The 15,868-nt window shown below is 49.0% G+C and overlaps 2 protein-coding genes across 3 annotated transcripts in view; one reads left to right on the forward strand and one right to left on the reverse strand.

Annotated features, from left to right (window-relative positions):
* Positions 1–7,756: 7,756 nt before the first annotated feature.
* Positions 7,757–10,836, reverse strand: LOC125080443 (collagen alpha-1(I) chain-like). The gene is made up of 2 exons (XM_047694250.1): positions 9,573–10,836; positions 7,757–9,423 (listed from the first exon to the last, which is right to left on the reverse strand). The coding sequence occupies exon 1, from the start codon at positions 10,636–10,638 to the stop codon at positions 9,718–9,720; it is 921 nt and encodes a 306-aa protein (XP_047550206.1). The 5' UTR covers positions 10,639–10,836; the 3' UTR covers positions 7,757–9,423; positions 9,573–9,717.
* Positions 10,837–10,970: 134 nt separating this feature from the next.
* The window catches only part of IKZF1 (IKAROS family zinc finger 1), a 93,013-nt gene continuing 88,115 nt past the window's right edge, over positions 10,971–15,868 (forward strand). Inside the window, exon 1 of one of the 2 annotated variants that reach the window (XM_047694242.1) lies at positions 10,971–11,353. The gene's annotated coding sequence lies outside the window, so the exon portion shown is untranslated. Of the gene's footprint in view, positions 11,354–15,208; positions 15,379–15,868 lie in introns of those variants that run through there. The other variant, XM_047694244.1, reaches the window with a different exon arrangement.

Here is a 15,868-nt window from a genome sequence, read left to right on the forward strand (position 1 = left end):
AAGCTTAGGAGGGTGGACTGATCAATTTGCCCTAGCTTAGAGAGAGATGCATGACCCAATCCAGGTCTCCTGACTCATACTAGTGACATCTTTCATCTACCCAACCCAACCAAGCCAATCCATCTGTGGCTAGTGACACTCTGCATCTACCCAACCTCTACCAAAGCTCAGAAGGCCAGGGATGTCTCTCAGAAGCATCTTGTGCTAGGGCAGAGGCAAAAATCACCTCCACGTGGTTGACTGCCATTATTAAATTAATTCTAAGGGACCTGGAAGGTAACTTGCTCAATCTGCGGTCTCATCAATTGCTATTCTAGAATTTCTCATCATGAATACCAGGAAGATGGAATTCGATGTGGCACAATTGTGTGAACTAAAGTCTACAGAAACAAAAGAGAACAGTGTGCATATAATTAAGATAAAAAACAGACTTCCAAAGATAATAGAGCGCCAACCCTGCTGTCCGCAGGAGGCCCCAATCCAAGTCTTCCATCCCATCCTACCCTTGACCTGCCTTGGTCCTCAGTTTCTAAAGGACTTGGTCTTTTGTCTGGGAAAAGACAACAGGATTGGGTCTTTAAGAGAAGAAATAAATAGTAAGTGGTTCCCCAGGTTTTCTGCAGCTGTGTCTCCTATTTGACAACCTTACACTCACCGACTTGACAGTCTGCTTGCACTAATGCATATGCATGTAAGGTGTGTATTACCCCCACGTCTACGAGGTGCTCACTTAGCCAACGACATCTGTCTTTGAACTGTCATGAAATGCTAGAATGATTCTTTTTCTTTTGTGGTGTCAATTCCTCTCTCTGTCATTATTAACCTTGTTAAATACCCTATTCCCTCCCCTTATGAAAGGCATGAACTGAGTGCTAAGTTTCAAACATACCCCCTTAACACATCCAGATGGGGAGAAAAAAAAGCACATCTAGCTATCTACTTAATCAAACATCTACTTTTACTCCATCAACGGGGAGTGGGCCCTTTTGTACATTTAACAAATTCAAGCAATTTAGCAACTGGGTTAAAGTCTATGTAAAGGTACTTCAACAACATGGGAAATACAGACACTGGTCTTCTGTCTCAGAATTGGTTAATGGAAGACGTGAAATCTCAAAACGCGCACAACAGTGGGTTCTTACAGAGCTGCCTAATGCACTGCTGGGAAAACCTTGAAACGTTTTCCATCACGGGGGGGAGGTGGGTTGACAGTTTTTGCCTTTGCTGTCAGTTCCACTGTGGGAGGCTCCTAAATTTATTATACCTAGGAAATGATTCTAGCACAAACGTACCCTGGAAGAAGCAAAGAAGCAAGGCATGCACTGCACTCTTGTACATGCAATGCCAGTTATTACTACAAGGCTATGGAGGCTGAGTCTTGGCCACCCTATGGGGAATGACCTTGGGCACATCTCTGACTTAATCAAGAGGGCACCGAGCAACAAATTGTCCCATTGGCCTTTCCACATCGATTAGCTGATCAAGCCTTACCTGAAAAAAAAACATTTTTTTTTCATAAAGTAAAATAGAACTTCATAGTGGAGCAGCAGTGTTTTCCCCTGGCATGAGTGTCTTTATGAAACGCCATTTTGTTGAGTAATCCAAATGCTCAGTACCTTCTGGTAGGTAGATCAGATGTCAAACATGACTTCTGGGTCATCAAGAAGCAGCTTTATGTCTTTTTTCCCCCAATCTCCTCACTTTGGGAGGCTCCTATCCCTCAGTGTCCTCACCCAAAAAACCAGAACAATAGCATGATCCAACTTCCTAAGGAGGAGAAGATTGATGAGTGCTTTTTGCTGATTAGCTCAAAAGCCATGCAAATATAAATCACCCAGTACTGCATATGCCACTATGTTGCTACCCAGGGTGCCTGGAGCTCTTGCTGAAATCAACAGGGGCTCCAGGAGTATATAAGAAATATACGCTGGGAGAGATGGGTCTGGGGTATTTTGGTGATGATTACTGGAGCGCTGTTGTAGTGGAGTGGCAACTGCTAAGTGTATGATTATCGATCGCTGCATTTGGATCTGCTCTAAGAACTCTGCTCTGTCAGGTAGCCTTGCTCAAAGGGCATCAATCATGTGGCACAACACTCTGTCTTGCAAGCTTAATGGCATTGGAATCCAGAGGGCCAAAGGCTGCCCTGAGAAGCCAACAAGGACAGAAGGAGTAAGAGCAGACAGAACTGACTTTTCCTTTGCCAATTAGAATCTAATATTAAGGTAATTAAACTAGCATACAGGTTCTTCTGATCTATAATATTGATCGAATGATCAATAAGTGCACATCTGCACTCTACACTTGGCCAGGGAAGCCAAATTCCTTGGTTCTACTGCCGGGTTAATCACTTAGCTTATTACACTTTGATGGCCATACGGTGTGTCCCCAGACATAGTCAACTGTCTCACAGACATACACAAATCCCAACCCTCGACTTGTAACAAAGGATGAGGTCTTCATTTTCTGTATTCTCTTTCTAACACAGGTTTTGCTATCATCTGTAAATTAAGACAACAAGATTCCTTCTCCCGAAATGCAGGATCATTGGGTACAACACATTGAAAACATGCTGCTTGGCAGAATATGCTCATGAGGTATCATCATAGAAAATAAAGGGATATTATAATGTGAAGGCAACCCTTTGGTTTAATTGCAAAACACTGTTTAAACTAAAGGAAATTGTGTATTTGAGCTCTGAAGTGGAAATAAAGTTGCCAGTTTCTGAGATGCCTATTATAGAAAAATGAGTTCTTTTTCTTCATTAGAAAAACATATCTGCAAGTAATAAGAATATTATGAGTAAATATTAAAAGAATACATAGCCATTAGGCTGTGAGTAGGTACAGAATGCATTATATCTTTAAATAATTTCTAAATCACCCATTTAGGGAAAAAAAACAAACAAACTCCTGTCCCTACTAAATTATCATCTGTGTTCTTATCCTACAGAAATAAAGAGGCATCAACTCTCTCAGGATAATTGCTTCATACAAACAGAACAGGATTACAGAAACTTCCTTAGGAAGGCGAAGGGTTATATTTTTAAATTATTCCTTGCTTCCTTCTGAAAAACTACTTGAAAGTCTACAGAAGAGTGCATAAATGAGGATAGGGTGAGCTACACTGTTAATTTTTCTACAGACCAAGGAAGGAATGAAATGCAGAACATTCTGTTCTGAACTCATCACTGCCAAGACAGCATTCAATAAGTCAATAAGATACCTGACTACATGCATGAGCTGAGAGCCTCAGACAGACAGAAGGACAGAAAGGGAAGGTGGCTTCTTCCAGCTGTAAGACTAGGAAAACACAGTTCCTTTGCAGAGTAGAAAAACAATATGACAACTCCTCATCATATAATTTAAAGGAAATCATTCCACCTGAGTTAGAAAAAAGTCAGATGAATGCTTCAAAAGTAGTGACAACAAATGGAAATACCCATTGTGTGTTCTGGTTCTAGGCATTGAGGAAACAACACATAGCAAAGAAACCCCTCTATCTTCATAGAGAGTAAGCAAAATAAATGTTAACTATACAACATGTTGGAAGATAAGCATTGTGTAAAAATGTAAAGAAGAGAAATTAGGAGAAGCTTGGGTGGGAGTAGGTGTTGTTGCACTTCTTGGAGGATGGGCCATGACTATCCCAAAGCTGAGATGACATTTGAGCAGAGACTTGAAGCAGGTATGAAGGCAGGCAGGCAGGTATCCTGAAAAGTGTAGGTGCAATGAGCTGCCTCCAGTACTTGAGGAACAGTAAATCAGAGCTAAACGGCTGGAGAGCAGTGAGCAAGAGGGACAGTAAGTGGCTGGACATGAGAGGTAGAGGAGAAGGATGGTGGAGAAGAAGAGAATCACCTGACCTTTGAGCTTCAACTATTATCCCTAGAGATCTAGCACGCTATCCAGAGAAGAACAGCGTGATCTGACGAGCTTTTCATCAGACCCTCCCTGAATGCTGTGAGGGACAAGGACAGGAGCAGACAGCCATTAGGAGCCCCCAAACAAAAGGTGACAGAGTTTGGACCAGTGTGGTTGCAATGGAGATGGGAGGGGGTTGAATAATGGATGTTTGTTGGAGGCAGAGCCAGCAGAAAGTCCTGATGAAGGGATCATAGAAGGAAGGGAGCCATCAAGAACGCCTCCAGATCTCCTGGCCTCAGCAATTTCCAGTTGTTATTTGATCAGGTGAAGAAGGCTGTAAGGACACAGGTTTGAGGGGAAAGATCAGGGATGTGTGTAGGGACATGGTAAATATTAGATGCCAGGTAGATGTCCAGGTAAAGGTGTCGAGGAGGCAGTAGATGCATTAGTCTTGATTTCAGGGGACAGTTGGAACTGCAGATATCAGTACAGAATAACATTAAAAACTATGTCCAGGGAGTTCCCCCATTTTAGGCAAGAGACTGAGAAACCAATGACACAGGGAAAACCCAGGCAAATGTGACCCCCTGAATGTCTACCTCACTGATAGCAACAAGTTCAAATGAAATGCTTGTGAAAATTTGTGTAAACTTGAGAGTGCCAGATATCCTCACTTACTGCTTCTGAAACCAGCCAGACTTGGCACCAACCACTGTGAAATAATTCTTTGCAGCTCTTTTCAGGTAAAGAAACAATCTATTTGCAACCGGATTAAGGTCTGTCCCAATTGTGAATGTGGGAATATCTTTCAGATATTCTGCCTTTTTCCTCACCTGCTTTCAGCTTGATGTCACCTTAAGAACCTTCATGGAAATGCAGGAGGGGGAAACTAACACTCATTACCAGGTACTATGATGAAAGATCTACATTCATGCTCTCAGTCAAACTTCATGCCAGCTCCATGCAGCGGGATTTATTTTTCCTGTTGTGGAGAAGACAATGCAATACTCAGAGAAGTAGGGTGACTCAGATAAGTTCCCACAGCGACTTTGTGTGTGGAGAGGAGAGACACTGAGAGTTTTAGGACATTTTCCTCGGTAGAGTATCCCCTCTCAACCCCCTATCCAAAACTATCCCACTTCCTTTCAAAACTAGACAGGAAAGATTTGTGATTTGTTAATGCCAAAAAGAGAAAGTTGCTATAAAAACACAGAAATAACTAGACTCCGTGTCTGTGTACTTTACAGATCAGAAAGTCCATTTGTAAACCTTAATCTTTCCTGGATGTGCCCATCCGATCCCTTTGTCAAGGCTTGTGCTATCAGGACAGGTGCTTTGGCCATAAGGGAAATAAAAAATTGAAAGAGGACCAGAGGGAAAGAAACACGTCCCTCCAATTGGAGAAGGATGTCTTAAAGGAATTGGTCCTTGGAGGGAGAGGTATGGGCATAGCTAAGAAACCTGACCAAGATGTGTATCCTAGACCAACCACTTAGAAATTGAGTACACCGGTGGTGCCTGGCTGGCTCACTCTGTTGAATATCTGACTCTTGATTTCAGCTCAGTCAAGATCTCAGGGTTGTGAAATGGAGCCTAATGTCTAGCTCCATGCTGAGCATGGGGCCTGCTTGGGATTCTCTCTATCTCCCTCTGTCCCTCCCCTTGCTCTCTATCTAAAAAAAAAAAAAAAAAAAAAAAAAAAAAAAGGAAGAAGAAGAAGAAAGCAGGTACATCAAAATATCAGACATTTACTCAGTGCTGACTATGTGTCAGGAATCCATCTAACTATGCTTACCACACACAAACTCCTTCAGATCATGAAACTTCCTTGGGAACTCATATTATTGTTGCTGCTTTGCCATTATTCCCATTTTTCAGAAATGGAGACTGAGGTACAGAGGTACTAGTGACTTCCCAACCTATGAAACCCAAATGGTTGGTCTGCAGTCTGTCACTTAATCTTTGACCCCAGGCGAGTCACCATTTCTGAGCTTTGTGTCCTTATGTGGGATAAGGACAGCCAGGATGGCCTTGCTGTATTCTTAGGTGGGAAATAATGTCTGGAAATGTCCTTCACAGAGCTGGGCTCAGTAGAGCAGTCATTAGAATATTACCTCCAGTCTTTTGTTAATTCCCTTTGGAGGAGAATTTTTCAAGTACCCCCACCATGTGGGGAAGACAAACATTTCCTTACACCTTCTCTATTTCCCCCTCTTCTTTCCATGCCTCCACAAATCCCTTCCCAAATCTAGCAACCACTTAGTGGCTTCACCCTTTTGTGTATCCACAGGCTTTGCATTGGAATTTACCAGGACATGTTTTGCATGGAAATACAATGTTTCTACTTTCCTAGGTTGGAGCACCTTCCTGTAAGATCACATGTTATGCCTTATTGGGACTTCCTGTCTCTCATATACCACCTGCAAGGGGAGGTTGTCACTGAACCATGCCACCAGAAGACTTACAGTTCTATAAGTCACGTTCTAATCTTGTTCCTATCCAGTGACAGCAACTGGAGGACGACCCCCCCCACCCTGTTTGTTCTTAGTCTGATCTGTTCAAGTTAGATCAAGATCTACTTTTCCTTTACTCAACCAAAAAATGTTCAAAAAATTCTCATCAGAAAGCTCTCTAGGTAAATCTATCTTCTTCAAGTCATTATACCTGACCTGGTTTGCTTTTCAATCTCTTCCAACCAAGTGATACTGATAAAAAGTCACCATTTTTGAGAATCTAAGTGTATTCTGACAAAATCCAGGGAATAAATTGAACAAGCTGTCATAAAATGGGAAGAATTTGGTTGTCGGTGGTGGCACATGCTCAATTCAAATCTAGAGGTGGAAACGTGAATGATGAACAGAATGCTGGAATTTCTATGAGTTTCAAAACCAGGAACAACTGAGCCTCCACAGAGCCTTGGAAACTCTGCAGGAAAGGGAACATCCTGAGGGTCTCCTTGCTGTTGGCTGGGCATTTCCCACCCAGCCCTGCCCACTGGGCACTCCTAACTCCTTGGAAACTCCCCCTGCTCCTCCCCCATGTCACGTTCCTTCCCTTCTAGATATAGTGACTTAGAAAAAGTGCTTAGAAAAAATATCCATAATCACCAAACTGTGGAAAGAGCCCAGATGCCCTTCAACAGATGAATGGATAAAGGAGATGTGGTCCATATATACAATGGAATATTATGTCTCCATCAGAAAGGATGAATACCCAACTTTTGTATCAACATGGATGGGACTGGAAGAGATGATGCTGAGTGAAATAAGTCAAGCAGAGAGAGTCAGTTATATTGTTTCACTTACTTGTGGAGCATAAGAAATAGCATGGAGGACATTAGGAGAAGGAAGGGAAAAATGAAGGGGGTAGGGATCAGAAAGGAAGGCGAACCATGAGAGACTGTGGACTCTGAGAAACAAACTGAGGGTTTTAGAGGGGTGAGGGGTACAGGGATGGGTGAGCCGGTGATGGGTATTCAGGAAGGCATGGATTGCACGGAGCACTGGGTGTTATATGTAAACAATGAATCAGGGAACACTACATCAAAAACTAATGATGTACTGTATGGTGACTAACATAACACACACACAAAAATAATAATAATTAAAAAAAAGAAAGAAAAAGTCAACCCTGAAGGAATGAGCCTGGGGGCGGAGCGGGGGGTGGGATGGTCAAGAACCTTGCCCCTGCCAGCAACCCTTAGTTTTCAAAACCAGAAGAAACAAAAGCTAGAGATCTTGAAAACTGGGGAAAAGAAACCAAAGAAGCAGAGTCCTTGTTGCAAAAGTTTCATCCATGTCCTAGTCTTTTCCCCCCTGTTCCTGTTCCTTTTCAGAGGAAACTGCCTGAGTTCTGTATTCCTTTAACACTGTAGAAGGACAATAGAATTTTTTTTTCTTTTACAAAAATCTCTTCCTGTTACTTAAAAATGATTCCTGCTGTTTCCCAACTGCTGGGGGGGGGGGGGCGCTGGTTTGTTGCCCTTTAGCAGACATCTTTAAACTGAAGAAGGATACAGTTATAATCATAGGAAATTACTTCCTTCAGCTCATTTAATTTCCCCTAATCCTATCAACACCCTTGTAAAGTAGGTGTGCTCTGCAGATGACAAGCAAGGGAAGCCCAGAGAGGTTAAGTAACGTTCCAAGACTCACATAAGGAGTAAGAAAGGAAACAATGGATCATATCCTACCACCTCAAGCATCCTTTCACTCTGTAAAACTGACTCCCCTTTGAAATCTTCTCCAGTCTCTCCCAGCATAAAAGTGCCAATAGCTGCATCCCTTATTACAGCAAGCTCTGAATCAGTACTTTGTGATTCATTCTATAGGGGTTCTTTGTGACTTTGATAATATCTCAAAAGAAGAAAAACTGATAATTTGGCAGTTACTGTCTGAATAAATGAAGCCGTCCTTCATTAAACAGTGCAATATTATTATGTATATATTCTAAAGAAACAAAATTACTTTACACCTATATATTTTTTTAAAAGTATCACATGTTTCAATTTATCCTGATAGATTTTCCCCTCCAATGTGCTTTAATTGTTGATGTAAGCATCCTCTCTAGGGCCATGGTGTTCACCCACAGACCCCAGGTTACAATCTTGTGCTCTGCCTGTTTGGGTGTGGGAGGGGGAGAGGACCATGAAGCCTGGTTTTCTCTGCTTGTTCCCCATCGCAAGAGGACACAGGTAGTTAGCAAGGTTCATAACAAACACTAGTTGCCACTCACAGAGTCCTCTTCTTGGTGGGCAGAGGGCAAGAGCTTTCATATGTAAAATACACAATCTTCAAACAACCCCAGGAGGTAGCTTACATTATTACCACCAATCTCTAGATGGGAAAGTTGCTGTCTCAGAGAGGTTTAGGAACTTGGTTAGGACCACACAGCCTAAACTCTCAGGGTCCTTTACCTCCTATTCCTCCGCCTGAGGAGGAAATGCCTTGGCCTGGAGACTACATCTGGGTCCTTGAGTCCCACTCCTAGGGACCATGGCATACATTTAAAAAGACACATAGGGGAGCAAAGGGTGCTGTGTGCACCCAAGAACCAGAGGTGTCCCATAACCCCTCCACTACAATATTTTTGGCCCCAAGGCCTTGAATCTTGCGTTTGTTGCTTTGTTTAGTCCTGACAAGGACTTTTAGGATGAACGAAGTAGCACTGGCTTCTTTTGCAGGTAAGGACAGTGAGGCTCAAAGAGGTTCAGTATCTTGCCTAAGGACATACAGGCAAGGGGTGGACTAAGGATTAAAGCAATGAACCTTTCACTAGTTCCTCTTCCTCTGGACTCCAAACAGGGGGAGTCAATGGGCTCAGGGCTCAGAACATCAAAATGTCTGTCAGCACGAATTGAGTAGCAGGTGTTGCATAAGTGGTCCAGGAAGAACTCGTCCAGATGCTGTCTGTGGTTCTCGGAAGGTAGGAGAGACTTCTCCAGGATGGCACCAGGCAAAGCCAGTCCCCAAGAGTGCCTGGGTGCTGCCACCAGCAGCCTCCTGGGCCAGGCCACAGCCTTCCCCGGTGGCTGCCATTCCTTGCCACACTCAAGGGCCTGAAATGACATTTTCCACATGTTACCTGTCTCCACCTGGAAGGCCTGCTGGAGTGTTGAAGCGGCTCACTCACCCCTGTCCCTCCCTTAACGCCCAAGGGGGATCAGGGCAAATCTACGGAATTCACAGTTCTCCCACTTCTGCTCACATTGAACACTGTCGCCCGGCTCCTGCTGGGGTGGGGCCCGGCTCATGAGAATGATGATGGGCTCCTCGCAGAGTGTGGAGAGGTTCTCCGTCTGCACGGCATTCTTCTTCAGCGGAGACCCACAGGGCGCCTCAACACGCGCGCTTCAGGGCTCAGGGAGGGAGGGGTCTACGGTGCCAAGAGCCGCGGTACCAGGCTGCAGGATTGCCTTTGGTGTCACCTCCTCCCGCAGCCGTCCCTTCACACTTGCGTGTGCACACAGGCCGGATGGAAGGCGCGATGCTAACGGCTGCCTGAGCAGGTGGGAGGGAAGAGAGACGAGAGGTATTCCATTGGTTGTCTGGGAAAATGAATTGCACCTTCCCCTCACTTGCGGAGGATCAACTTTTCCCACCCCCTCGGGTGGGCACTCATCACCCGGGGTCGCAGCCAGAACCTGGGAGCCCAGTGGCCCCATTTCGAGGGAAGTAGAGCTGGGCGCGCAGTGGACGCCCCCAGTCACCGGGGGAAAGTGCTTCACGATGTCCCGCGTCCCGAGGGTCCCCGCGCCGGGGCGAGCAGCCCCGGCGACGCGGCTCCCGCCTCCAGCTGCCCCGCACGCGCCGCCCGCGCCGCCCGCGCCGGGCCCCCAAGGGTTAAGCGCGGGCCCCGCGGCGCCGCGGCCGATCCCGCCACCGGGTCCCGGGCGCAGAGAGCCGGCGGCCACCTGCCGCGCTGAGCCGCGGAGCGATGCGGCGCTGGAATGAGGAAGCGCGGCGGCGAGGGGAGGGCCCGGGCGCGCTGCGCGCGGGGGTGGCGGCGGCGCGCCGAGCGGGCCTGGCGCGGGCGAGCGGGCTGCAGCCGGCGGCGGTGCCAGCAGGTACGGCCGGCGCCGGCCGCCGCCCCGGCGGCCCTGGGGGCCGGGAGCCAGCCTCGCGCCCTGGCAAAGTTTGTGCACGCGGTCCCGGAGTTGCGGTCGGACGGCACCGCGGGAAGCGGCTATCCCGCGGCGGGGCGGGGACGGAGGCGGCGCGTCCCGTTCCGCGCCCCGCTCCGCGCCCGGGTCCCTGTCCCGTCCCGCGCCCATCTCTACGCCCCGCTCCGAGTCCCCCTCCGCGCCCGGCTGAACGCGGCCGCCCCGCGCCGCCCTCTCCGAGTCCCGCGCCGCCCCGCGCCGCGCTCGGGTCCCGCTCCGCGTTCCGGAGCGGCGAGCCGGGCGAGGGCAGGGCCGTGCGCGCGGGGCGGGGCGGCTGCGGGCCGGTCGCGCCGCGGCCCGAGGAGTGCACCTCCCCAAAGTTTGCGGAGCGCGGGCGGCGGGCGCGCGCTCCGGCCGCCGCCAATCTGGGCGGCCGCAGGTGGCGAGGCGCCGGCCCGCGGGGCGCGGCGCGGAGGGGCCCAGGTGCGCGGCCCGTGGGCGGCGCTGTGCGCTCGGGGCAAGCCGGCCGGCAGCGAGCGCGAAAGCCGGGTCGGAGCCGGCGGGGGGTGGGGAGGGTGGCGGAGAAATGGGGAACAATGCGAGTGAGCAACTTCAGGAAGTCATTGTGAAAGAAAGCTGGGAAGAGCTCGGCGGCCAAGTTAGCAGGGCATTCTAACAAGTGCATGCGCGGCCCGCGCCCGGGGCGGCGACTGCGGCGACAGTCCCTGGGTCCCCGCGGAGCACCGCCGAGCCCGGGCGGGACCTTGGAGGTGGCGAGGCGGCCGGCCCGGGCGAGCCCGGCAGGGCAGAGGGAGCCCCGACCCCGCGGTTGCTCTCCGCGCCTGAGGATCAGTCTTGGCCCCCAAAGTGCGACGCACACATCCACGTGAGTGTTTTCGAATTGAATTTCAATAGGAAAACTCCGGGTAGCCGGTGGATTAGGGAGAGAGGAGGGAGAGAGAGAGAAGGAAAGAATGAGAAGACGGGGCAGTCAGATTCGGAAGCCCTGGTTTCGCTCAGGTCGGCCTCTGGGTTCTGCGGACGGCGAGAGCGCCCAGTTTGCCAGAGCCTCCGCCAACTTGTGCTGAGACCGCAGGCGCAGGGCCGGCCGGCAGTGGGGCGCTTGTGCGGCGCCCTGCTGTCACCGTGAGGGGGACGTTCTAGCCCCACTTACATTACACTGTATAGACCTGCCTCTAGCTCACGGAAGTCAGGCTTTATAAAGTCGTTCGTACAGAGCTTTCCTTTCTTATTTCTGGGGTGAGAGCATTTTGCTTATACGGTAAAATAATTAGATCGTGCCTGAACTCGCTTTCTGCAAGATGAAGAATTACCCCGGTTTGAAAAGTTAGTAGGACTTCTGCAGACTGCGATTTTGGCTATCGGGTTTCTAAACTTCCTGGTAATGAGGCATCAGGTTACTAGCGACTGGATTTGCAATGTATGTTTTAAAAAAAAATCGCCAAGGGTCCTCCGTGGTTCTTAAGGAATTGTGGGGCAGAGGAGATGGTTTTTTTCCCTTCTAATTTGGAGGCACAGAGTATGGGGTGTAGGAAGCGGACATGCACAGCTTTCCAAAGCAGTCCCCCCGTCGTCGCTCTGGGCTGCAGCCGGCCCAGAGCGAATTCAAGGCAAGCTTGCCTGCCGCTCACTTCCCACCCTGCTTCCGACTGTGCATCTTAGCTCCCAGGTACCTTGTTTTAAACTTGGAGACACAAACTGTTGTTGAACGAATACTTGCTTGCGAGCCAAATCAACTTCTGTTAAGGGAGAAAAACGTATGGAGGTTGAAAATATTTAATCTGGACAATATTTAAAGTTTCATAGAAATTGAAAGGGTTGCAAGGATTGGTTCACTTGGTTCTGAGTTGAGAGGAGACAGGAAACTGCAGGAAATGGTGGGAGCCTTGTGAATTTGTTTCTTTGTTTGAAGATGTTTGGTGAGGCTCCTTGGACCCATCTTTTATGTGGAATTTTAAAAGTACCAGTTTTTTTTTTCCATATTAAATGTCAGAATTGTTTTAGTGGCAAATGAGGTTATTTGATATGTGGCAAGAAATTTAAACAGTGCCAAATATCCGTGAAAGGATTACCTGCTTCCATCATAGAATATGCAGAACATGTTAAAAAAATAACTTGTATGAACAGATGTGGATAATGATGGCACATTTTAAAATCCTGTACACTCCTGGTTTGATGGAATGCATCCGATTTCAAAACTTTCCAGGAACATACGTGTTTATACCTTTTTTTACGTGGCCAAAAAAATGTGCTTCCCGGTCTTGGAGTCCCCCAGAGCGGAGGCCAGAGCAGATGCTTGAGTTAAAGGGTCATGCGTCTTCCCCTTTTGTTTCATGGTGATAGTTAAAGGCAGGAGCTCTAAAAACTCCAGCATGCTTGCTTGTTGGTGTAATTCACCAGCGTTTTAATGGAAAGGCTACATCCTTACACATCCTAGGATATCAGAAACATGGTAGCAAGAGGAGCTCATCCGCTGGGTCTCACCGGGTGAGCTTGTGGGTCCCTAAATAAAAGTGGGTTTTGTCCTATTCTTGTGGGTCCCTAAAATAAAAAGCATGCTTGCGTATTCTTTTGAGAACTTGGTCCATGGTCTCTTGAGAGAGGATACACTGAGGCTGTCCTTGGCACCATTTTCTTTGTTGAAAAATTGAGATCCTGGTGAATTTCCTGGCCAGGACGTCTGAAGCCCCAGGGTGCTGGGGTCCACCGAGCCTTCGTCACTCGGCTAGGGGCTTAAGATTTTGAGAATGGATGATGGTTCTTTATTTGTTGTTTTTTGGGTGTTTTTTTTTCCCTCCCTTCATTTGGATTGTGGTATTTCATGTTTGGGTCCTAGGGCAGCACATTGGCAACATAAATGTCAGACTTTGCAAATTTGACGCAACACTGTCCTACAGAGTGCCCTGCGATGAAACGCCCCCGCCCCCCACGTGTACAGGTGTTCTGTGTATACGTCAAGATTATGTGTGCATTGACAGATATAGGAAATAAAGAAATGCATTGAGTCTGTGTGCGCACGCGCACACACACACACACACACAGTCACACAGCATGCACAGGGCACAGAGAGAGAGGTGCGGGGGGCAGGGTGAGAAAGAGTCTTCTCATCGCACAAACCTAACCTGAGTAATAAAGTATCGCCATTTAGGTTCTGTGTGTTTGGTTGGTTTTTACCTTTCACTAAAGCAGGATGGGTTTTCCTTTTTATACTGTTGAGTGTAGACGTAAATGATACGAGTACTTTGGGTGTTTGCCTAACACTGTTAACCCAGAATCTGTCAAGGATAGCACCATTTCGTGGCATGTGTGTGTGTGTGTGTGTGTCTGCCGTGTGTGTGTTTTCCTGCCCCTCTAATCTTTGTAATTCTGAAACAATTTCACTATGAGATAAGTATTGGTTTTTGTCGACTTATCTTGATGGAGACCCATTCGAGGAGCCGCTCACAGAGAGCACACAGAGCCCCCTTTATGTTCTGTGGGAACCTTTGGAACTTGTCAGCCTGACTGGCCTTTTTGGGGACTGTGACTCCTGCTTCCGGCCACGAGATGCTGTACCTCTTGGCCTGGCCATGAAGGTTTCTCCCTGCCCTGGGTGGGTAGGTTATTCTTTGGGGAACCCTTAGGCGTGGGTGCGTGCAATCGTTCCAGGTCCTCAAAACACAAAATGTAGAAGCAACAAGTGACCCGTCGTCTCAGGCTTTCAGAAGATCCTCGATCTCGTGTGCACCTCGAGATGGGTCATCGTTCGGCTCACACCAGGCACAGGGGCACGTGTGATCTAGATGGTAGAGAGTTTGTGTTGCAGCGTATGGGTGTGAGACACATACACACGCGTACGTTTAAAGTTCGGATGGGGAGGGAAATAGGAATGGGGCCGGCGTGCGCCAGACCCGACTCCAGCAGCTTCTTCTTGGGGACCCAAGGTTTTACTGCGTTCTTGGCAGTTTAAGAACCTACCTCACACCCAGGGGTCTCTCTCTGCCGTTCCTGGGATACGCGCTCCCATCCTTCCCCCTTCTGCACCGTTCCAGGGATGGCTTTTGTTTGATGTCATTTTTTTAAATGTGCGATGCTCCTCTGACAACTGTCTCTCAGACATGACAAGACGTGCAGCGTGAAACACAGCCAGACAAAGGACGCAGTGCACACGCTCCTGAGTGGGGGGTGGGGCAGGGCCCCACCCCCCGCTTCTGTGTGTGTGTGTGTGTCGCTGCAGGTCAGTCCTGAGAGGGGCCCACAGAGCGCCAGTGGTGGCCGCGCCCCTAGAGGCCACGTCCTCCTCACTTCCATTGGCTTTGTGTCCTTCTCAGAGTAGACTGCGAGCCACAGGCAGGACCCACAGGTGTCTTCAGGGACCCGCCTGGCGACAAACTGTTAAAAGTGGTGAAAACCCAGAGTCACAGGTGGGGGGCCCGCTGTCTTTCCCCGGTGCAGGCCTGGCCCTGTTTCCTTTCTCCCATGGCCACGGCCACGGCTACGGCCACTTCGGCCTTTGGGGAACTCACAATTCCTGCTGACTAAAAGAGCTCCGGCCCCACCACAGGCCTGTCAAATGAGACATCCTAGTAATCTCGGAACCCGTTTCGGTCGGCACAGGAAGCCCAGGCTCCCTTCCTGCCCGTGTTTTCCTGAGAGAAAACTATCTTCCCTCCTTTTTTGCATATTTGGCAAATGGTTCCACCTTTCTCTCCGCCCCAGGGGAGTGCGAAGGCGGTGGCGGAGGACAGGGCCTACCGCCCTGCCACCCAGGGCAGCAGGGTCCTTCCCAGGTGGCTGAGTGGCAGGGACTCCGCGTGCGTGACCCAGGGTCCGAAGACCCCCATCCTCCAAAAGCGGCATTGGTGTGGGAAGGCAGCACCCCCGCAGTCTCTGGGAGGCACGGGTTGACGGGTGAGTGCCACTCACACTTTCTCTGCCGCGCTTACTAGACGGGGACAGCCAGCGTGGCCTCTCTTCCTGGTGGCCTGCGCCTGCCCGGCCCGGCCCTGCTCCCCTCCGCAGCCTGTCTGGGTGATGGAGAGCATCATTATACACCATTGGCATGCGCTGCTTTCGGGTTGTCCCGTGCCCCACCTCCTGATGGCTGGTGGCACGGGGCCACGGCTTAACGGATTGCCTAAAATGGGGCCTAATTAGTGGAAAAGTGCCTTCTTCATATTTTCTCACTCAAGTGTGCAATGATTCATTTTTCTCCAGCAATCAGCTCACTGCTGAAGGCAATCTGACTCTCTTCCTGCCATTTTCGCGCCAAAAGTTAGCAGTCACGGACACGGTGCAGCGCTTCCCGGCTGGGGGGAGGGAGGGGGGGCGCAGCGGGGTGAGGAGGGGGCACCCAGCATTGGACCTCTGTCCCCCTTCCCAGCTCTTCCTTCTCCCTCCC

Source organism: Lutra lutra, chromosome 11 (genome assembly GCF_902655055.1).
Source record: "Lutra lutra chromosome 11, mLutLut1.2, whole genome shotgun sequence".
In the NCBI taxonomy this organism is placed as follows: domain Eukaryota; kingdom Metazoa; phylum Chordata; class Mammalia; order Carnivora; family Mustelidae; genus Lutra; species Lutra lutra.